Here is a 23,193-nt window from a genome sequence, read left to right as displayed (position 1 = left end):
TGCTTCAGGTTAAGAACTTTGCTTCAGGATGGGAACAGAAATCATGCTTTGGCAGCACGGCAGCAGCAGGAGGCCCCATTAGCTAAAGTGGTGCTTCAGGTTAAGAACAGTACGGCCCTCCAGAACAAATTAAGTACTTAACCGGAGGTACCACTGTATTGTACTTGTGATGTACTGGGCCATGCATCCATCATTTATTTATTTCTGTAAGTGCAACATGGTGCTATCGCTGTGAGAATAGAATACTGGACCAAAAGCTGGTGTGGTGCCGTGGTTAGAGTGTCAGACTATGGCCTGGGAGACCAGGGTTCAAATCCTCCACTCGGCCTTGAAGCTCTCCACTGGGTGGCCTTTGGCCTGTCACTGTCCCTCCCAGCCTAACCTACCTTGCAGGGTTGTTGTAGAATTTAAATGAGGAAGGGGAGAGCCTTGAGGTCCTTGGGGGTGGGGGGAAAGGTGAGATATAAATGTGATTAATGTATAAATAAATTTTAGATGGGCCTTTGGCTTGATCCAGTATGGCTCTTCTGGTGTTCTTATGCACAGTTTCCAGAGTGGTTTAACAACCAATCTATCTTCACACACAAAAACTCTGGAAATATTAGCTCTGCCAGGGGCATAGCAAGAGGTGTCTCTTAACAGCTCTCAGCGCTCTTAACAAGCTGTAGGTGCCATGATTCTTTGTGGGAAGCTATGGGTGCTTAAAGGGGTATCATAGCGATTTAAATGTATAGTATGGATGTAGCCTCAGACTGCCACCGCTTATATATATATCCTGATGTTGTTAATCCCACTTCTTAGATAATTATGGTCCCTAACCTTGTTTTGCTCTGGTCCTTGAGTATAATTATTATGAGCCAGGACTGGGGGCGGAGGTGATGGGGACATCATTTGTCCCAAAATATCTAGTTGGTCTTGCTTATATAAACTGACACAGACACCCAAGCGATTGCACAGAGCCCTTTTTTTGACAGCGAAACAAGGCTCTCTTTGGCTTGCTTCCGTTCAGCTGCACCCATGAAGAACGTTACAATCTTCCTACTGGTTCTGGCTTGTGGTAAGTCTACTTTTCTGCTATAGTTCAGTAGAGCTGAGAGTTCTTTCCAGAACTGTTGCTGTTGTCTGGAAGAGGGATCTCTGGGATGGGGTCTCTTTGCTTCCACCGTGGTCCCTGCAATGGTGGCAACTCATGGCAAGCACCTCCCCTCCCCCACAAGCCCTCAGACTGCCCTCACTCTGATTTGGCTTCATGGCATTGCCATCAAGAAACCAGCCTGAGGGCAGTGCATTTTGCAGCCAAATGTGGGAAGAGGAAGAAAAGAAAAATCTGGCAATTGGTATTCAGGGATATACTGCCACTGAATCTTTGTGTTCCTTTCACAGTCATAGCTAATACCCCTAGGCAGGGGTTTAAAGTCATCTTCTTTTGCCACCAGGTTACTTCTGCCCTCCAGGCAGGCTCACCAGTCTCTCACCAGGCTCACCATGCCACGGCGTGCTTGATCTAATTCCCAGTACTTTCACAGGCTCAACCTCTCAGTCCAGGACTGGGCAACCAGCAGCCTTAGGACTGACTACCTGTGATCCTCAGCCTAATTTAAATCAGTGTGGGGAGAGAGAAAGGAGGTGTCAGAATGGCAGAAAGAGAGGTGGAAAGAAAGGAGAGAAAGGGGTGGCAGAAAGAGAGATAGAAGGATGCCGTGAAAAAGAATGAAATGGGGTAGCAGAGAGAAAGATGGGGGGGGAGAGGGAGAGAGGGAGGGAGGGAAAGGAAGGGGATGGCAGAGGGAAGAAGGAAAAGGAGGTGGCTTTGGCCCTACCTACTGCCAGCAAGTGGCTGAGAACGGTTTACCTCTAAACTACAGAGCCTAGGGCTTGCAGATCAGAAGGTTGGCGGTTCGAATCCCCGCAACAGGGTGAGCTCCCATTGCTCGGTCCCTGCTCCTGCCAACCTAGCAGTTCAAAAGTACGTCAAAGTGCAAGTAGATAAATAGGTACCACTCCGGCGGGAAGGTAAACGGCGTTTCCGTGTGCTGCTCTGGTTCGCCAGAAGCGGCTTAGTCATGCTGGCCACATGACCCGGAAGCTGTATGTCGGCTCCCTCAGCCAGTAAAGCGAGATGAGCGCCGCAACCCCAGAGTCGTCTGTGACTGGACTTAACAGTCAGGGGTCCCTTTACCTTTACTGCCAGCAAGTGGCTGAGAACGGTTTACCTCTGAGGGAATGAGGCAGCAGGGGAAAAGGTATCCCCACCCCTCAGGAAGGCTTGAGACCTCAACTGCTATTCCCACCACAAACAGTGCTTTCCCACCTCAACTCCCTTGCTTTTTCAATCCGTACCCCCTGCTCCCTGTCTCTTTGCTCTTCCCTCCAAACAAGACTCTGTTGCTCTTTCAGGAGCCGCTCTGGTGACCGGCCTTGCCTCCCAGTTTAATGAGATGATCCAGATGAGCACCGTCACCTTCACCCTGGCCAACTTTACCAACTATGGGTGTCACTGTGGGGCAGGGACTCAAGGCTTCCCCGTGGATGCCATCGACAGGTGAGGCTCACCTGAGATTACCAGGCATTGCTCACCTCTTGGGCTATCATCATTCTCTTACAGTTCAGGGGTTTTACAAGTCATGGTGAAGGGCCATTAGAGTATTGTTCTCTATATGATCCCAAAAACTGTTTGAGGCATTTTCTCCTCTCTCATATGTTATGCCCAAACCCCTTCCTTAAAGGGGGGAGGGAGGTTTTTACACCAGCCAGGAGAACAAGGCTTTTTCTTCTTGCTTAGATGTTACAGTGAAAATGGGCCTCTCTCTCTGGAATGTCTGGCTTAGGCAGGTAGAGATAATAAGCAAGATTGAATGAGTGTTATTGTAACCCCAGATTTGGGGGGGGGGGGGCTGAAAAGGAGGCGAACTGAAAAGGAGGAGGGTAACACAAGAAACAAAGCTATATCTTATTACTAGTAGTGTAAATCACATGTTTTACATGTGAACACGTGTCTATGCATTCTAAGGGGTATAAAAAGTGGGCGCACCCTGACTGGGGTGTGCAGATTGCGAATTTATCGCTCTGTACCTTTGTCCTGCATATGCATTTCAAATAAATCCTGTTAAATCCTGCAAGGTTGGTTGCCACTTCATGTGACTCTGTGCTCCAGGGACCCAATAGCAGATATGGAAAATGTCCAACAATGGGAGTCTCAAGAACAGGGATGGGGGACCTCCATATTTGCGTGCCTCTCCCATACAAAGAAATACCGTATTTTTTGCACCATAACACTCACTTTTTTCCTCCTAAAAAGTAAGGGGAAATGTCTGTGCGTGTTATGGAGGGAATGCCTACGGGTGGCATGCCTACAGATTTTTCTCCTCTAAAAACTACGTGCGTGTTATGGTCGGGTGCGTGTTATAGAGCAAAAAATACGGTACATGGAATCCCTGCATGCACCAAACTAGCATATCTGGGAGGAAGTGTCTTGCCTAGCCTCTCTGAGATGCTTGCTTTCTACAGACAAGGAGCTTGTTTCATGCGGAGGATAATTCAAATAAACCGCCTCCACCTGCATTATGATATGAACCAGGTCCCAGTAGGGTTATACCACAGACACTTTCAGTGGTAGAGCATCTGCTTTGCACACAGAAGGTACCAGGATTGATCCCTGGCATCTTCAGGTAGGGCTGAGGGAGACTTCTGCTTGAATATGCTGTCATCAGAAACATGCTGTGCGATACTGGGGAAATCTCACAGGCCGCCGGAGACCACGCTTGTGGCCGCCATCTTAGTTTTTCCAAACTAAGCCCATTGCGGGCAAAAGAAAATTACACGGCATTCACCGTTTTAAAATATCAGATGCACTTTAACAACAACAACAACCCACAGTGCTCCAGAATGTTGAGTTCTGAAAAAACTAAGATGGCACCAAAATGGGCCTGATTCATAGCAATTCCTTGCTCTCTCGTTTTCACGTCACACGCAGGTGCTGCCACAGCCACGACTGCTGCTACAACAAGGCCGAGATGTTCGGTTGCAACCCAAGCACCCTCTCGTACAGGTTCTACCCCCAGAGGGATAAAATTAAATGCGGTGAGTTGGTCCGGCGTCAAGCCAGAGAGCTGGTTCAAATCTTTTCTATTTCCGTTCCCCCGTTTCAAAGCACCCCTCTTTGCGGAAACTGATGCTGAGGTTACCACCTTTCTCCTCTCTCTGCAGTCAAGTCGCGGGACCGGTGCGAGAAGCTCGTGTGCGAATGCGACCAAAAAGCGGCCAGCTGCTTCCGGAAGCATCTCTTTGCCTATAACCTCCAGTTCAAGAATCACCCAGCGAACAACTGCAGGGCACAGCGGCCATTTTGTTGAGCTGCATTTTTAACAGGAAGCAGAACCAGAGGATATCCCATGTAGGGTGGTTGATTCAGGGGGGAGCCCTGCCTGCCTGATTATTAAAAGGGGCGGGGGCTCAGCCTATATTATTATTTTGGGGTTCTTAGCATTGTGTTAGGTTAACTGAAAGCAAGAGAAGCATTTAGAAAATTAAGTTGCCGTTTATGTTCCCTCTATTTTATTTGAAGCGAAGGTTCATGGGTTGTATCTAAGACCTACTCAGAGCAGACCCACTGAAATTAATGGATCTAGGTTAGTCATGCCCAGTAAACTTCAATGGGTCTACTCTGAATAGGACAGACATTGGGTACAACCCAGGGTAATCCCATTGGGTTGTATTTGGAGTAGACCCACTGGAATTACCAAACATAAATTAGCCATGTACATTGTTTTCAATAGGTCTGCTCTGAGTAGGACCAGCACTGGACACAATATCTCCCCCTGTACTCCATTGAAGAGGCTACCCCTCAAGCTGCTTTTGTTTTCTGTTTTGCTCGACTTGTCTCATAGCCTGGGTGCTTAATCCTGACGGATAGTGTGCCTCATATCTTAGGGCGCTCTTCTTCTTGCACAAGAATTGCATCCCTGCTTTTCCCCCAAGAATTTACCTACCAAGTGGAAATGCGGACCATTTTGCTGATTGGATGTCATAAAACCCTTTCAAAATGGCAATAGTAATAATATGCATTTGAGTCAAATAAAATACTATCGGTATCTCCATGTTGTTTGCCTGTGTGGAATTGGGAGCAGAGTGCAGGCAGCTCCCCATTTACATGTGTCCGAGGGACTCGCAACTGTGCGCACGCGCATCACAGCGAACCCGGCTGTGGCACGAAAAGCGAGGGACACGGCCCTAAAAGAGTACGCAAATGGCGAAAATGGTGCAAAAATAGTGTCTAGAAATCCCACGAGCCTTTGCAAGTGCGGAAGCTTTTGCAATGACATTGGAGGCCTGTGGAGAGTTGAGGTTTGGAGCGAACAATTGTGGTGGAGTATGGTGGGTTTTTGTTTTCAAAGGGTTTTTCATTCCCAACCCTACCAGGAGATGTCAGGGATTGAACTTGGGGCGTTCCGCGCAGACAGCACGGTGGGGCAGCAACGTTCCCCTGACCTCTGAGCAGCAGAGTCATGGCTGATTATTTGGGGGGAGCGGTGCAGTCGTAACTGCAATGTTGGAGTGCGATGTTGCGGAGGTGCAGTTGCGCTAGTGGGAGGACCTGATAGGGTCAGTTGGTGTTGCGTTTGCACCATGCTGACCTCATGCCTCCCTCTTTACCTCCCAGAAAGCCGCAATGACACAGCTAACTGGAGGTCCGATAAGTCACCGCCTGATCCTACTGTAGACTGTGTGCATATTTCTTTCTATGCATATAAATACCTTGGCTCTACTTTGTCATTTCTCAGGAACCAACTACTATATCTGATTTGGCAGCTGGCCCCAAAGCTATAAACGTGTACCCAATAAATATCACTTTATAGCAAGGTCCATGACATAATTTTCTCACCTGGTTCAAAGAGGTCTAGATCCGAGAAACTGACAAGGAAGTCATGCCTAATGTCCCGGGAGAAAAATGTCACCCGTCTTTATTTATAATCTTGTAAATAAGGTCCGTCCGTCCCTCCTGTCTGGACTTCCCTCTTCCCTCCCTTGCAATTCATGCCCCTTCGCTCCCGCCACAAGCATTTTTAAAAAATATGTTTCTTTTTTGCCCAGAGATATATTACATTTCCAGCATATAAACACAAATTTCTATACACGCTCAACAAGAGGCAGTTTGGGCGGCAGAGGCTGTACCAGTACAGGCTCTCTGACAAGTCCGTTATCTATGAAAACAACAGAACATGATTTTTGAAAGAACAACAAGAAGAAGCCATGCTTTAAAATCAGGAACAGGGAACTTGTTTTAGGCCTTAAGGCAAGGGAAATCACAGAAAGGGTAAGGAAAATGGCAAGTAATGGCAGGAGTGGGAATGGGGTCCTTTCCAGCACTATAATTCTGTGATTTTATGAAATATATTGAGGGGGAGGGACTGTGGTGGATTGACTGCAGTTGGTAGTGAGCCAGGAAGCCTGCTCATCATTTTTAGTTCTCCGCCATGCTCCGGAATGATGCTATGGAGCGATCTAATCTTCCCATTGAACAAAACTGATACTTTCCATCCTGCTCCAAGGCTGTAAAAACCAGTTTGCCAAGTCACCTGAGGCTAGTGAGATCAAACCTCCAGGGCAACAGTGGGGCAGAAGCAGGACATAGGAGAGCAACCCATGGCCTGCCTGATGTTGATGGACTACAACTCCCATCAGCCTCAGCACAAGCAGTTGATCAGGGATGACGGGAGTTGCAACCCACCAATAACGTGAAGGCCGCAAATTCACCACTTCCATTTTAGAACACGGATGAGGAAGCTGTGACCTTTCAGACATTGTTCACATCATCCTGGACTATTTATTGTCTGATGGGAGCTCGAGTCCAGCGAGGTCCGAAATATCTACAAGTTCTCGACCCCTGCTTTAAAAAGAAATAGGTTTCTCTCTCCATTTCAGGCTGTAAACATGGGCTAGTTACTCATAGGGCTGTGTATATCCTCTTCAGAAGTTTTTTGGGAGGAAGGGGATGTAGGGGGAAAGCCATTTGGTTGTGGGGTGGTGACCATGGGGAGATGTAGCGATCAACGCAAAGCTGTGTGGGGTGACCAGAGACACTGGGTCGAACTGCTCCCGTTCTGGATGGACCCGATTCAGCCACTGGCCGCCTCTGTCCCTCCGGCTTCTTCCACGGCACGTAATCTCGACTCTCCCTCTGGAGTTGGAAGGAACGAGAGTTCTCAGATGATGTCCGTGGTGGTTTTGAGGACTATCTGTAGGAGTGGCTGAAGTACAGGCTGCGGCGGTTGAGTTTCTCCGGGTTGTTGGATGCCATGTGAGAAAACTCGCGGAAGATGTCGAGATAGGTGGCGTCTCCTGTAGAAGACAGATATAGACACCAAGGATGAGCTGACCACCCTTTCTCTTCAGCGAAATCAGCGTTAATAGGGAGACAAGGAAAGATGCCGACAGTGCTGACTTCCACACACTTAAGGCACATGGCTTCCTCCAAAGAATCCTGCGAACCAGGGCTTGTTTTATCCAGGTGGAACTGACTGGTACTCAGTTCTGGCTCCTCTCAGGTGGGCGCCATTGCTATTCTAAGAGAACGAGGGAGGTGTTCGTGGCGAGTTCTGGCACCTCTTTTTCTAGAAAAATACCATTCCCAGCTCCCTCAAACTACAGCTCCCAATAACCTTTGAGGGAAGCCATGTGTCTTTAATGTGCTTTCTCTAAAGGCTTATCGGCCCAACAATTTCCGAAACGTTTCTTCCATTACATTTTTGAAAAGAAAATGGCAAGCATTTTACACGACAAGTGAGAATGGGAACAAAGTGTTGTGGCACATTAGAATGTTCCTGTTCAGGGCTCAAGGCCACCAGCCACGCCCCTTTCAGGATACTCCATTCCATCCCCATTTTGGGATACTCCATTCTATTCCGTTTTCAGCTTTTCCTCCAACTGTTGAATAACATTAGGTGCTCACTGAGGTATTTGGGGACTCCTCCTCCCCCTGGGGCAGGAGCAGCTAAGCTGCGGCCCTCCAGATGTTGTTGAACTAAAACTCCCCTCTTCCTTGAACTTGCTGTCTGCGGTCAACGGGCATTGTAGTTTCAGCAGCATCAGGAGGGCCACAGGTTAACCACCTTTTCCTTAGGGCTGGGTTGGAGAACGTCCAGCACAGAGAGCAAATGCTGTCTGTTCCTGCTTCACACTGCAAATACAGTCGTACCTTGCTTTTCAAACGCCTTGGGAGTCGAACGTTTTGGCTCCCAAGAACCAGAAGCGATTGTTCCAGTTTTTGAACATTCTTTGGAACCCGAATGTCCAATGTGATTTCCGTGGCTGCCGACTGGCTGCAGGAGCTTCCTGCAGCCAATCGGAAGTTGCGCCTTGGTTCTTGAACGTTTTGGAACAGACTTCCGGAACGGATTCCGTTCGACTTCCGAGGTACAGTACATCTGTATTGATGTCCAGCTGGTGTGTGTAGACAATGCCCCTTTCTTGCCTGAATGGAGAATAAAAAGTGTTGTGTCCGTATGTGTAGCAACAAGTCTGAAGTACAGAGGTAACCTTTAGCTGTGCTGCTCCACCCATTTTTGTCTCTGACCCCTCCCACCCCTGGCATGTGGCCCTCGAAAGATTGCCCAGAGGGGAATGTGGCTAATAATAATAATTTCATTATTCGTACCCTGCCATTCTGGGCGGCTTCCATCATATTATAAAACATCGAACGTTAAAAAACTTCCCTATACAGGCGGAAAGCAGCCCCCCACCCCTGACTTAGGGGTCCCTGCAATTGCACTGATACTTTACCCTTGTATGTGGGTGGTACGTAAGCAACGGCACTCAGGGCTGAACATTGGAAATAGAGGGAGTGATACAATGAAAATATGATGGCTGCAGATTTCCAAATAATTACGAGGTGGCACTTTTTGCAGGGGGGCTCCATTCCTGGCCCCCATCTGCATCGGTGGAGCATGCATACCCGTTATACCCTGTTCTGCCCTGTCCCATTCTGCCCCCTTCCAGGTCCAAAAGGACCCACACATGGGCGGTCACACATCAGTTGGACATGTGCAAGATGGTGGCCACCTGTATTAAAAACAAAGGATACTACTGGTACAAAGGGGGGGAAAGGACAGTACATTGTCTGTGGGGGTGTGTGCATACATGATACTTATATAAATGCAAAAATAAATGCATGGAATATACCAGGATGCAGACAAAGAAAGAAAGAAAAAAAGAAATCAGTTTCAGGATCTGTCTTGCTGCACGTACACCCTTAAGGACATTCCTGTATTTCTGGCCAGAAGCTTAGTGAACATTTAAATGGTAATTATGGGTGTGCATTTGCTCTAGAATGAAAGGGGGGAAATGGAAACGAATATGACCCTGTGCCTTTCTTTTTACTACCACTTAAGAGGACAAATTTTTTTTCTCCTCTCTCTCTCTGTCAATTTGGTACAAATCATATATTCATTTGGGATTCATCTGGAGCCCTGATGGCTTTATGCTCCCCTTGTGGCCAGGACTTCTTTTCTTTTATTCCCTTTTTTTTTTTTTGCAATTTTGCCTGACGCACGCATTTTTGCAAGCCGATTTCCCGAATACGATTCGTTTTCATATCTCATCTTCACAAATGTGTGCATTTTCATGCACATTCCCACCTCCACCTGCCAAATATTTTTGTTCACATCATTTGGTTGCCAAACTGCAGCAGAAAATCCAGGGGAATCTGGGAACGTCAAAGGATAGCTGTGCTTTGCTCTGCAAAGTGTAAATTGGGTCAGATGATCAGATCACCCCTTGGTCTCCTTGATGGTGTATATGATTGAGCTGTCACATCACATGTGCGGTAAGGTACACGGCCCACACACCACCGGATCAGCTCAAAGGTCATCTATACCAGTATTTCCATTAGTGGACAGACAGGGGCCTCTGCTTGTGTGGTGTAGTGGTTAGAGTGTCAGACTAAAACCCTGGAGATCAGGGTTCAAATCTTCATGATGTCCCACCAAGTGACCTTGGAGCAATCACTATATCTTGGCCGACCTACCTCATAGGGCTGTTGTGAGGATAAACCGAGGAGTGGGGTAGAAGTGTGGGATATAAATGGGATAAAAGAAGCCAATAAAATTAGAGTATAAAATTCGGGGAGAGTGCAGATTTCAAAGGACAGCTGTGTTCTGGCTTGCGTGTTGGGTGGTATGAGTTAGGTAGGTTTGCCCTGAAATCTGAATTGAACCAAAGCTGATCCCTGCAGTCTCTACCTGCATTAGGAACTGTGCGTGGTTATCCTACATGTGATCCAGCTGTGCACTGATTTAGAGTATCTTCTGAGATTCTGGCCTAGGCTAGGGTACCCTTTGGGGGCAGCCTGAAAAGCAGCCAGCCCAAGCTGGGAAAAGAGGCGCCTCTTTTCCCAGCTCGGGCTGGCAGCGGCCATGGTGTACAGAGCAGCCTGAGCCCAAGCCCGCCCCTAAACCCAGACATTTCCTTTAAAATGTAAAAATCTGCCCAGATGGGCATGTCGGCCTCCATGGCCAGGTTTTCCTGGACGTATGGCAAGCCTATCAGTGTTGTTCTCCGGCCAAAAGTTGCCTTCCTCCCAAAACTTCCTGCCGTTCAATAAGCAGCAGGAGAAAATGGAGGCTTTAGCTTGGGAAATGATGGAGGGTTTTGTTTTGTTGTGTTTCCTCACGTTCTGATTCTCTCAGGGCTACTGAGCACACAACTGATCACCCAGTGGATAAACTTGGTATGTACTGTTCAAAGATTCTTCCAGGGTGTTATTTTCAGCAAGCTGCCAGCCTTTGACCCACTCTCCTTTTTTCTAGGAAGCTGCTTGGAAGAACACAGGGAGGGAGATCTTCTGGCGACAGAAATTGATGTAAAAAAGCCAGCCCAAATGTGCAGAGAACTGGAAGCTCCTGGTTGAAGCAGATCACATCCAGGCTCCTCTCCAAACTATAGGCCAACATTTACCAACTGGTCAATTTTCTGTGCTGTGGGTTTATAACCCAAGTTTAAAGTGTCAGCCTTTAGATTTCTCTCTCTTCCTCCCTGGAGCTGGAAGCTCTGGAATATTCACATCCCAAATGCCCAAGGACCCAAGACATCTGAATTCCTATAGGCTCGGGTGTCTTGGGACCATTACATTTCCCAGGGCGCCTGGCTCCAGAAATGCTGTTTCCCAGGAATGCAATCCAAGCTGGAGAAGAATTGTATCAGATGTGTAACCCTCTACAAAGCCAGTCATTAGGCTTCTCTCCCTCCCTCCCTGATGTTGGTATCACTGCAATATTCATATCCCAGCTGCCAGAGAATCTGAGGCATGTGGTTCCCCCCCTTGAATATCTGAGTTTCTATGGGCTCAGGTGCCGTGGGAACATTATGTTTCCCAGGGCCCCTGGCTCCTGAAATGCTATTTCTCAGGAATGCAAACTGAGCCAGAGAAGAATTGTGCCAGATTCAGCATTCTAGTAAGCATTATGAATGCACTGAAGTTTTGCTCTGAACCTGGTAATTACGAGTACCTATAGCATCATTACTCTGCTTCTGCCAAAACTAGAACTGTAAGCTCTGTAAGCTCTGTGATGCAAGAGTCTGCCTTGTTACCCTGCAAAGCACTTTGTATCCTGATCGTACCCTACAAAGACATCAACTGGATAATAAATAATACATGCACACATGGCTATCTGTAGCCAATAATTTTCCCTTGCCACTTTCAAGCACACCTGTGCAAAAATTCTGGTGGACAGCGGGTATCAGCCCAACAAGAGCAACTGGCAGGAATTGGCAAATCTATCCTTTTGGGTTTCTCTCTGCGTCTCATGTTTCCAAGTTCAGTTATTCATATTTCTACATTGGTGTGTCATTGGTGTTTCGTTACAAAATGTCTTCATGGAAATTTGTAAGCATTTTTGTGCGAACTTCTCATAATACACATATTTTTGTGTGCAATTTTGCAAAACATACACATTTTTGCAAAACAGCTTTCTCTAATGTGATGCACTTTCATCAACTGTTTTTACTACTATATATGGTTTCTTTCAATGCACACTTTACCTTAGTGTATGCCTTTGTGTACACAGTACTTGGCTGAAGAACTACATTGCAAAATTCAGAGACAAGCAAATTTTGAAGGTTGGTTGTGTTCTGGTTCACGTATTGTTTGCGAAAGTGCAAATCCGGTGTGCTGACCTTCAGATGCAAAATGAATCAGGTTCCCCATCCCCATCAAACAGTTACAGCCAAGTTTTGATTATGTATCCCCCTTCCAAAAGCAACAGAATAATGCCAACCCTGAGGTCCTTTGGTTTGGACGAAAAATGCAGAGAAATTTAAAAAAAAACCAAAAACATTTTGGACAGCCCTTGTACTCCATAGTGAGTTAGAATTAATGGAACTGCTGAAGGAGGAGTGAACTGTAGTTGTTATGCCACTAGGTTGACACAAGCTAACAAATCTAGTCTCTGATCTAAGCCCCTGAACACATGATTTGGGTTCCTAAACCTGAACATTGGGAGCCAACATGACATAAGAAGGAGCTGTAGCTCAGTGGCAGAAGGTGCAGAAGCTCAGCTTTGCATGCAGAAAGTCCCAAGTTTGATCCCTTGTATCTCCAGGTAGGGCTGTGAATGTTCTGTGTCTGAAACCCTGGTGAGCTGCTGCCATTCAACAAGATGGGGTGGTGGTCTGACTCACAGTATGAGGCAGCTTCCTATGACCCCAAGTCTCAAGGGATGGGCAGTAGTTCATTGGTAGCACATCTGCTTTGCATGAAGTCTCAGGTTCAATCCCTGACATCTCCTGGTGGGGCTGGGAATGCCCTCTGCCTGAAACTCCAATAAACTGCTGCTGATCAAGTGTAGAATGGGGCAGCCAATGCCGATGTTGGGGACTACAAACCCCATCAGCCCCAGTCACTATTTGTTGCCCTGCTCACATTCTTAGCTTGTCAATAGCCTCCTTAAACTGAAAAGACCAGAAGGGGACATCTTATTCTGACCAAACAGGATGATTCAATTGCTTCTTATGATATGGACATGGTGGGTGATAGTCAATTAAGTTTTACTCACAGAAGACCCACTGAAATTAATATACGTAATTTATTGTCTTCATTAATTTCTGTGGATCTACTCTGAGTAACACTTAGTTGCTACCCACCTCAGAGAAGACTCATTGAAATGAGTGTCCATGACTTCAGTCCATTAATTTGAATGGACATTAATCTTCTCTGAATAGGACTTAGTTGGCTATAACTCTATACCAGGCATAGGCAAACTCGGCCCTCCAGATGTTTTCGGACTACAACTCCCATCATCCCTAGATAACAGGACCAGTGGTCAGGGATGATGGGGGTTGTAGTCCCAAAACATCTGGAGGGCCGAGTTTGCCTATGCCTGCTCTATACTTTGGTTGATGCGGAGTAGTGTCAACAATTGTGACTGAAGTCTAATGTGTGGTCTACTAAAAACCACTAGATATGGGATGAGGAACCTGCGACCTTCCACGTGTTCTCCTAGCCCCGCTAACCGTTGGCTATGCTACCTGGGTTGATGGGAGCTGTAGTCCAAAATATATAGAGAACAGATGGGGAACTATTGCCCTCTGGGTGTTGTGGAAATACAACACCCATCACCCTTGACTCTTGGCTATGCTGGCTGGGGCAAGTCCAGCAATGTTTGCAGGGCTACTGGTTCTCCGTCCCTGGCTTAATTAATTTTCACATGACCTGCTGCTAAGCCAGGCATCGTTCATCCTATATTTGTGCATGTGATTTCCCCCCTCCCTAAATGCAGAACTTCCTGCCAACCTAGTAGTTCGAAAGCACGTCAAAGTGCAAGTAGATAAATAGGTACCGCTCTGGCGGGAAGGTAAACGGTGTTTCCATGCGCTGCTCTGGTTCGCCAGAAGCGGCTTAGTCATGCTGGCCACATGACCTGGAAGCTGTACGCTGGCTCCCTCGGCCAATAAAGCGAGATGAGCGCCACAACCCCAGAGTCAGTCACGACTAGACCTAATGGTCAGGGGTCCCTTTACCTTTTTAAATGCAGAACTTAACCCATTTATCCATAATGAAACTCATTTCGTTATGTTTTAGCTCAGTTCTCCATCCTGTTGGGATAATCTGTAGCTCAGTGGTACAGCATCTTGCTTCGCATGCAGAAGAACCCAGGTTCAACTCCCAATGGCATCTTCAATCAGGGCCGGGACTGTTCCTTGCCTGAAACCCTGAGGAGCCATTGCTAGTCAGTGTAGGCAGACCAATGATCTGATTCAGTATAAGGCAGCTTTCTGTGTTCTTATGATTGTTATGTTGACCCCATGTACCATCCTAAATTAACAAGGAGAGGGAGACAGGTGACGTGAACTCAACACTAATGGGGCTAATTTACCACCCACTTAAAGAGTAGCATCCACTTAAAGAGTGGGACGCGGGTGGCGCTGTGGGTTAAACCACAGAGTCTAGGACTTGCCGATCAGAAGGTTGGCGGTTCGAATCCCCGCGATGGGATGAGCTTCCATTGTTTGGTCCCTGCCCCTGCCAACCTAGCAGTTCGAAAGTACTTCAAAGTGCAAGTAGATAAATAGGTACTGCTCCAGCGGGAAGGTAAACGGCGTTTCCGTGCACTGCTCTGGTTCACCAGAAGCGGCTTAGTCATGCTGGCCACATGACCTGGAAGCTGTACGCCGGCTCCCTCAGCCAATAAAGCGAGATGAACGCTGCAACCCCAGAGTCGGCCACGACTGGACCTAATGGTCAGGGGTCCCTTTAAAGAGTAGCAAGGGGTTATGTTTGTGTGTGAATATATTGCCCTAGATTTTTTAGGGGGTGGGGGTCCCAAAGCTCATAGAGTTAATATAGAAAACAGAAGCAAGACAACATAAATAACAAGAGGCGAAGGAAGAAGAGGTAAAAGATTTTACTCTAGATTTTTATTAACAGTGTTTCAAGAGACGGGAGAAGGAAGGGGGGGGGAGAGGGGGTCAATAAGACACCAGAGCAGCAGAATTTCTGTGGGGTATTCTCAGTTGTGTGTGTGTGTGTGTGTTGATGTTTTTTTCTCCCCTTTCCTGGTTAAAACCATACAAAGATAAATAACATACAGAAGTGTTTGGATTTTTCCATAGGTAGACTCAGTCGAGGCCGAGCAGGCAAAAGTGAGAAAAAACAGGAAGAGGTAATTTTTTTTTAATTAAAAAACAAACAAACAAGCCAGTGTTACAAAGATTGTACTGAAAAGCAAGTTGAAGTGGTAAGAGGAATGGTTAATGTGCTGGAACGTTATTTACAGAGTGTTTCATGTCCTAGATGACTATTTCCTCTCCCCCTACCCCCATCATTTCCTGTTGATATTAGAGCCTCAACCAGCAACTTCAAGCTGTTCTCAGCAAAACCATGTGGTAGTGTTCCTCCTGGACTATACCACTTTAAGACTGGGCGGGTGGGGCGGGAACAACATTTTGAATGTTCCCCATATAGCCTCTCCCATGCACAAAGAACAGATAAATAAACAGGATAGAGTGTGGCCTCCCCCAGCCCCCCGCATGCCATAGTTCTCCAAATGCAATACAGAGTGAAAGGTTTTGCAGATCTCACCTCCCCCACCCGCATCTCTGAAATGGTGAGATCCAAGATGGATGCCATCACATGATTTTGCTGATCACACGGCTCAGACCTGGCACAGCAAAGCAACAGCGACGTCAACCTTCTCCAATGCTGTTTAAATAGAGAGTGATCAAAGCCCCTGATGTCTTGATTTGAATATGGGTCCTAATTTTATAATACAAAAGTTTCTTCTGGAGGAAGGAGGGGTCCAGCATTGCACAGAAGCACCCTGTGTCCTAGAAAGACCAGGGTCATATAAGGTCAACAGATGGGGGGGGGGTCTGCACTGGAGGGGTGTGTGTCTCCTAACAACTCTCAGCATCCTTAACAAACTACAGTTCCCAGGATTCTTGTGGGCATATGCGATATGCCTATAGCTTTGCAGCTTCCAATGACTGGCAGTTTGCATTGTGTAGGTGAACATTCTGGGCTGTGCTAGGGGGAATTGACGTTCTTTCCTTGCCAGTGGCTCTGAGCTTTCTAACCTTCTAGTTCTTCCATTGCTAGTGGTTGTCAAAGAGCACCCCCATGTGGTAAACACACATATTTCGAGTGGAAAATAACGTTCGCCGGAACGTTACAGTAGTTGGAGTTACTCCACTGGGAGCTGCGGTGGACCTCTTATACCCTAAAAGGGCTCTCCTGGCCCATCAGTACATCACATTCCTAAGGAAGCAGCACTCAGTATTTTACGTTCTCTTCCAATATTTGTGCTTCTCCTTTCCCCGCAACGCTCCACAAATCTTTTCCCCAGCTCACAGTATACACCTTTTCCCCAGCTACTCCAAACACCTCTGCACGCCATCCACTGAACGCCAAGCCACACGCGTTTGTCATGAGTGTTTGCCAGCAAGGACTTATCTAGATGTGGTGGGCTACCACTCTCACCAGCCCCCACTGATCATGGGTAGGGGTCAAGGATGGGAGTTGTAGTCCACATCTGGAGGGTACATTGGCAGCTGCCAAACTAAGCAACTGCTAACCAGAAATCCAATTTGCCTTTGGACGGCAGCAACGACGCTCCATTTTGGTCTCTTTTCCCTGCCCACTCCTTGTTTGCAATTCTTGTCTTCCACCTTAATATCAACTACTGGTCTCATTTGCCCAATGAGTCAGCCCCTCTAATAGTGAACCCAGGTGGCAAATGCCGACACCGGGGAAACAACATATAGAAATGTGCAGCATGCCATAACAGTCACGTGACAGACTGCAAAGAATCCTGGGAGTTGTAGTTCTCTAAGGAAAGGAAGAAGGCGTCTAATGGAGAAACCTTAGCATCTTCCCCTAAAGCTCGCTTCTAGGGATGGATGGCTTCTCTCTCTTTCTCATTTTCCCAATCTTAAATTCAGTTTGCTCTTCGCTTTGCATTACTATTTTTTTAAAAATAACCCTCCCGAAAATTTGCCAGCATTTTAGTGCAAATTTCTCCTGACAGACACACTTTTTGTATGTGATTTTTCCTAATATATAATGCATTTTTGTATTTTATTTTCGTTGTTGCATTTTTAGCACACTTTCTCTTAATATTCACATTTTTTCGTCGGAGAACAGCACCACAAGATTCAGAGAAGTGTGAATCGCAAAGGATAGCTGTGTTCTGGTTGGCCCATTCTTTCGGTATGTGTGAATTGGGGGGTTTCGTATTCAAGCATGAGCTGAACATAATTTCTCCCTCATCTCTACTCACTTCCCAGGAGTCTTTGCAGGAAGCCAGGACCATTAAAGAGGAATTAAATTGATGCAATATTACAGTGCTGATGCACTCTCTGCCTCTCTGCCTTATTTCCACCCTCTCCCAGGGAACAATAGTCAGCTGTGAAGGAGAGTTTTGCTTTGAGTGGGAAGGGGTGCTGCTTTCTTCACAAAGGCAACTTTGCAGCTGCAACTGGATTTTGTAATCCAGTGTGCGATTCAACACTTTAAAAGAGTGGGGAGAGAAGGAGATCTGGTGCATTTCAAATAGGGTTATAGAGAATACAATAAAAATATTTCCATATTGGAAGGGAAAGGCCATACAAGCCAAACCTTGCAATGTTATACCTAGTTCTTTGTTGCAAAGTAACCTGGAATTATGTACATTTTCCCCTAACGTCCCTCCCTTCCAGTTCCAAACACACACATCCCGTCCATGCTGTTCCAGAATCCCCATCAACCAATGGAAGAAATTTGTGAAAGTTCAATGTTTCATCCTAATGAAAGCATATAAGAGGGCCGGATTCAGACTAAACGAGTTGAGCTCAGATGCCACTGAAATCAAATGGGGCAACTTAGCTGTAATGACTCAAGCCCCATTGCTTTCAATGAGAACAAAGTTCAACTAACTTACAACTGCAATCCTATGCATGCTTAGGCAGAAGTAGGGCCCACTATGTTAAATGGAGCTTACTCCCAGGCAAGCGGGTCTAGGATTGCAACCTTTGTCCAGATCCAGCCCAGAAACTTGCTTTAGATGTGTTCGAAAACTATCAGGCTTCTGATGCTTCCAAAAACAAAGCAAAGAAAGCGATCTGAGCAGGGGGTGTGGAGAGGCAAATTTGCTGGATTTTCTTTTTTAAAAAAACAACAACTCCCTAGCAACTGTACAAAAGAAACGAAAAATCTGACGTTGAAATACAGCCGAACTGTACTGAAGGTGGGGGGGGGAGGGGGGAGAAAGTAATTGCACACGCCCTTGGGGGCTTCCTCAGTAATAAATTAAATACTTAAACAATGTCACCCATTTTAAAAAGACAGCACAGTATTCCATAACAAAAAGAACATTAACATCTTTTCTTTTCTTTTTTAAAAAAGAACCCAATACTGCTAAGTAGGAAAAGTGCACATAGCTGATTTTATACATTGACTCTTAAATGTAGGTACTAATGCATCATAAATAGATAAAACACCTTGTCAGACATGCAACCCCCTTTGCAAGCCCCTACGACCGCCACTACCTCAGGATTTAAACCGTGGCTTCCTTGTCTGCACCATCCCTGTACACTTTCCACATTTTAAAAACATGACAGTGGCCTAGAGGGCTGGTGGCAGGGAGAGGGGAAGGGGGGGAACTGTACTCCACTGATCTTCAATGGGTGGGTTGGGGAGCCTCCATGGGGTCACGGTGTTCTGCAGCTAAGGAAGGGTGAATATGTCACTTTCAGTTTCTCTCCATTTCCCAAGCTTTCAGCCACATTCTCCACATTTCCACATCAGTTTGCAATGAAAGAAAACGGTCCTCATGAAAATCTATCATTATTTCAGTGTGCAATTTTTCAGGGTGAAAAATTGTAGGTATACTAATGCATTCCAAAGAGATAAAACACCACCTCGCCTAATATGCACATTTTTGCAAAGCAATTTTCCCAAACAGAATGCATTTTTGGGGGGTAAGTTATCACTAACATCTGCATTATTAAGCACCCTTAAGTACTGTATATGCATTTTTGGGATGGGGGGAGTACACATTACATGGTTGGGGAACTGCATTGCAAAAGCACAGATTTCAATGGCTGCATTTCAGTTTGCATATTGTTTTGGAAAGTGGGGGAATCAGGTAGGACTGGCTTCAAACACGAGCAAAATAGAATTTCGCTCCCGTCCCAAGTTGCTGCAACAAGTACCACCTCCATACAAATATATGGTTATATGAGAAATGATTCCCCAAATGCATGTTTGGCGTAAAGGCAGGTCTGAAAAGGTCTGGCGATAGCTGACACACACCTTTCCTAGGGCAGCTCATGCAATCATGAAATTAATTGACACGAACAGATGTTTCTGGGAGACTTTCAATGTGGTTCGGTCCCACAAGAAGCAGTGATGACTTAGACAAATTCTTTTGAACTACTGTAATGTCCACAGAGTTCTTTTCGTTTCTGATCTAATAGTTGGGGGCGGCAGTGTGGTAGTGTTGTAGATAAAGACCTAAGAAGGCCAGGGGCCCATCTAATCCAGTATCCTGTTCTCACAGTGGCCAACCAGATACCAAGCCAGATCTGAGTGCAACAATACTTTCCGCACCTAAGATTCCAGCAACTGGCGTTATGCGCAGGTATACTGTCTTCAACAATGGAGGTTCAACATAGCCATTATAGCCAGTAGCCAGTGATAGCCATACCCTCCACAAATCTGTCTTTTACAGCCATCCAAGTTGGTGGTCACCACCGTTGGGTGGTATAATGTGAATTTTGGGTTTGGCCCCTGCTCCAGCCATAAAGCTCAGGGGCGAAACTTTTGTGGCCGACTGTACGTTATCTTGGCTTAACCTCCCTCGCAGGGTAGTTGTGGTGACGATAAGAACAGGATGACTCACTCAAGAGCTGTTCGGCCTGGCCTTTGGTTTGGACTCAGACTGACCCTTATGTTTCCCTCCCCTTACGGTTTTGATCTATGGGCTACTTTTAAAATGAGGCTGCATTTAAAATTGCATTTTAAGCTGTATTTTAAATTGGTTTGTTTTTTTCCTATTATGTTTTTACTGTAATTTTACTGTTGTTTGCCACCCTGAGTCCGGCTCCTGCCAGGGAGGGCGGGGTATAAATAATTATTATTATTATTATTATTATTCAATCCCAAGGTATGCAGACTTGAATTTCTGAGTGCAAAGATGGGATCCAAAAATGATTGGCTGACAATGCTCAGGGCATGTTGGCTTCCTTGCTTCTACCAAGATAGAGGAGAGAAGGATGGGATTTGCTATTCCTTTAAGAGGAGTGAGGGGATCATAGAACTGTAGAAATGTAGAGCTGGAAGGGACCCAACAGGTCATCTAGTCCAGCCCCTGCAACGTAGGAATCGTATTGAAAGAATCCCTGGCAGATGGTCACTCAACTCCTGTTTGCAAACCTCCAAGGAATGAGAGTCGGCCACCTTCCGAGGGAGCCAATTCCACTGTTGAACAGCTCTTTCTGCCAGAAATGAGAACGACTCATTTCTACTGGGGGAGGAACGGGTAAGAAAATGAGAAGAATGGGCTCCCTAATTCCCATGTGCCCATTACTATAGGTTTTACTCAGAGGTTGCTCAGAGAAGTGCATTGCAAGCACAGCGTCTGAGTCAATATTGTGGGATGTGTGATTCAGCAGAGGGAGCTGGCTTGAGGAGGAGGGTGGGGGGAAGAAAGAAGGAAAGAGAAAAAGAGAGAGTATCTGATGTGTTCTTCGTCACATCAGTCACCAGGGGTTGCGTCATGGCAGAGAGAGGCAGCTAAGCAGATTAACTGCATCCCCCAGGCTGACCTGAGGTCACAGAAGGTGAGGCAAAAGGCAGGAGAACCGTGGGGCTGACCTGAGCAGGAATGTTGTGCGGAGGTCTGGGGCATGAGGAAGAGGGTGGGGCTTCAGGAAGAGTCACATGGCTGTCAGAGAGGAAGGGCTGCAGCTCAGCGTCAATGCATCTAGCTATGTTATTCCTATGTTCCCCTGTCCTAGGGGAAGGGCTGTGGCTCAGTCACAGAGAATCTGCCTTGTGTGCACGAGGTCCCAGGTTCAATCCCTGCCATCTGCAGGTAAAGGAGGAGTGAAGGGCGAGAAGTGAAGTTACAGGGAACCAGGCACAGGGCCTTCTCGATAGTGGCACCTGCCCTGTGGAACGCCCTCCCATCAGATGTCAAACAGATAAACAACTGCACAACTTTCCAAAGAAATCCGAAGGCAGTCCTGTATTGGGAAATTTTTAATATTTGACGTTACGCTGTGTTTTTATTATGCTAGAGGCCGCCCAGAGCAGCTGGGGAAACCCATTCAGATGGGCAGGGCATAAATTATTTTTATTATTATTTAAGGTGAAAGGGTGCCGTTTCTGAAACCCTAGAGAGTCTTTGCCAGTCTGATGCAGTACAAAGCAGCTTCCTAGGTTAGGCAGTAGGGGACAGAACCGCAGAGAGCAATTGGCAACCAGGAACACTTGTGGCTTTATGGCTTGTGTGAGAGGATTTGGGTGCAAGCTTGATGTTTGAACATCAGCCCTTGTGACTGGAAGGCAACAGAACATCTCTGGAATGGCCAGGCCTGGTGGAAAAACTGGGGACAAATACTTGCCCTCCCTGTTTTTTTAAAAGCCCCAATGAAAAATCGCCAGCCTTTAAGAGTGATTTTCTCCTTGCATGCAATTCCACTGTGGGAAACTGCCATGCCAAATTTGTAGAAGTGCAAATTTCAAAGCACGGCTGTGTTTCGGTTCAAATTTAGGTAGAGTCGCCTTTCAGCACAAAGTCCATTCGAATTTCTCTCCCCTTACTCCAGGCTTAAAGCTCACACTTTCGCCTCCCCTGCCCCAAACCTTCCCCAAAACTCTCGAGTGAGAATTGCATGCATCTGTAGCCTTTTGCACCACCCCAAGAGACTGGTACCTCAGTGGAGATCATTGGGAAAGTGTTAGCAGAGGCAAAAATCATCTGCCTCAGCTCCTTAAGCAGGTGTATATGAGGTTGGCAGGGAGAAGGGCAATCTAGGCAGGAGATGGGATGGGAGATGTATCTGAATCACCAGTGGAGAGGGTGGAGAGAGAGACGACCAGCAAAATTTGCTCGCTCATCCACAAGCCACCTAACCCTTGAACAGGAGGTAATGACACTGTGAACATTGTAGGATTCTTTCGCTTTGGGGAGGACAACTCCCCCTACCGCCCCAAGGCAGTGCCTGGGCCAGCCGCTGCTTCATATTTTACACATGATCGTCAAGAAAAGTTATCCTACTCCTAAGTCTAAAGTAAAATCCCGGTCTGTCTCCTGACAGAGACCGTAAAAAAAACAACCCCAAGGGTTACTCGGGAGAGTAAGAACAGGTCCTGCTCCAGAAAAAAAGCATAATAAATAACCTAACCCTCCCCACCACACCCCACCCTGCCCCACCCCACCCCGAACACCCCGTATCCCAGAATCCAAGAAATCTGGAATTGCTGAGCCCTCTGCGGACATGCATCAGGGAGAGGAAGGATCACAGTCTTTGTAAGGGCGAGCATGCAAAGGAGAAGTCCTCTTTCTCTGGAATTGTTAAGTAGGAAATCCATCATGATTTAGGAATATAAACCCACCCACCCCCTTATGTGCTCCAGTTAATTGTTGCCTCAGAAGGCTAGCTAGGAGTGACTTTACAATTCTCCCTGGGTATGTGTCTGTGTGTTTTTTTTGTCTTCCTAAAAAAAAATCAAAAATCAAAAACTCATCGCCGGCGATGAGCATCTTCTTCCAAGCCTCACCACTTTTGGCAAGTCTACAGGTGAGGACAGGTGTAACATCCGAAAGGTGAAGACAGATGTACTATTTCAAGAGAAATCGTGGTGGGGGTTGTTACTCCTCTATTCGCAACAGTGGGTGCAAAGTTAGCTGTCTGTTTTTTCTCTACTCCATGACCGTCAGGAAGGTTGCACACCTTGTGGGCCATTTAAAATAAATAAATTGAGGCACGCTTTACAAAATAATAATAACAATAGTCACCCTGTACACAGAGAGTTAGCACATCAGGAAGAAAGTTGGGCTAGAAACCACACCGACATGCTAGTCTTCCTTGTGTAGGGCATTTGTTTTGATATGGAGAAAAATTCCATTACATGAGCCCCCACCTACCATCAGGAGTGGTACAGCCCAGACACAAGTTAACAACCGCAGTGAGAACTGGGCCAAAGTCATTTTGCAGTAT

General features: G+C 46.5%; 2 protein-coding genes and 1 long non-coding RNA gene across 6 annotated transcripts in view; 1 reads left to right on the top strand and 2 right to left on the bottom strand.

The window, feature by feature from the left end:
• Positions 1-967: 967 nt before the first annotated feature.
• LOC308482806 (phospholipase A2 homolog otoconin-22-like) lies at positions 968-5,121 on the top strand. Its single transcript, XM_081016336.1, has 4 exons — positions 968-1,057; positions 2,398-2,542; positions 3,974-4,080; positions 4,207-5,121. Exons 1-4 carry the CDS (start codon positions 1,018-1,020, stop codon positions 4,350-4,352), a joined length of 438 nt encoding a protein of 145 aa, XP_080872462.1. The 5' UTR covers positions 968-1,017; the 3' UTR covers positions 4,353-5,121.
• Positions 5,122-5,929: 808 nt separating this feature from the next.
• Positions 5,930-23,193, bottom strand: part of ACAP3 (ArfGAP with coiled-coil, ankyrin repeat and PH domains 3) — a 150,584-nt gene continuing 133,320 nt past the window's right edge. For all 4 annotated transcript variants that reach the window (XM_081016072.1, XM_081016075.1, XM_081016071.1 and 1 more), the window contains one exon: positions 5,930-7,338. In XM_081016072.1, coding sequence (XP_080872198.1) covers positions 7,232-7,338 — 107 coding nt within the window. In that variant the 3' untranslated portion in view covers positions 5,930-7,231. The remainder of the gene's footprint in view (positions 7,339-23,193) is intronic.
• LOC308482850 lies at positions 9,461-13,224 on the bottom strand. The gene is made up of 2 exons (XR_013989459.1): positions 10,048-13,224; positions 9,461-10,017 (listed from the first exon to the last, which is right to left on the bottom strand). It is a non-coding gene; the product is annotated as an uncharacterized lncRNA (long non-coding RNA).

Source organism: Podarcis pityusensis, assembly GCF_964106645.2.
Source record: "Podarcis pityusensis genome assembly, chromosome: 8".
In the NCBI taxonomy this organism is placed as follows: Eukaryota; Metazoa; Chordata; class Lepidosauria; order Squamata; family Lacertidae; genus Podarcis; species Podarcis pityusensis.
The sequence above is the reverse complement of the archived record's forward strand: the minus strand, read 5'-3'. Positions and strand labels throughout refer to the sequence as shown.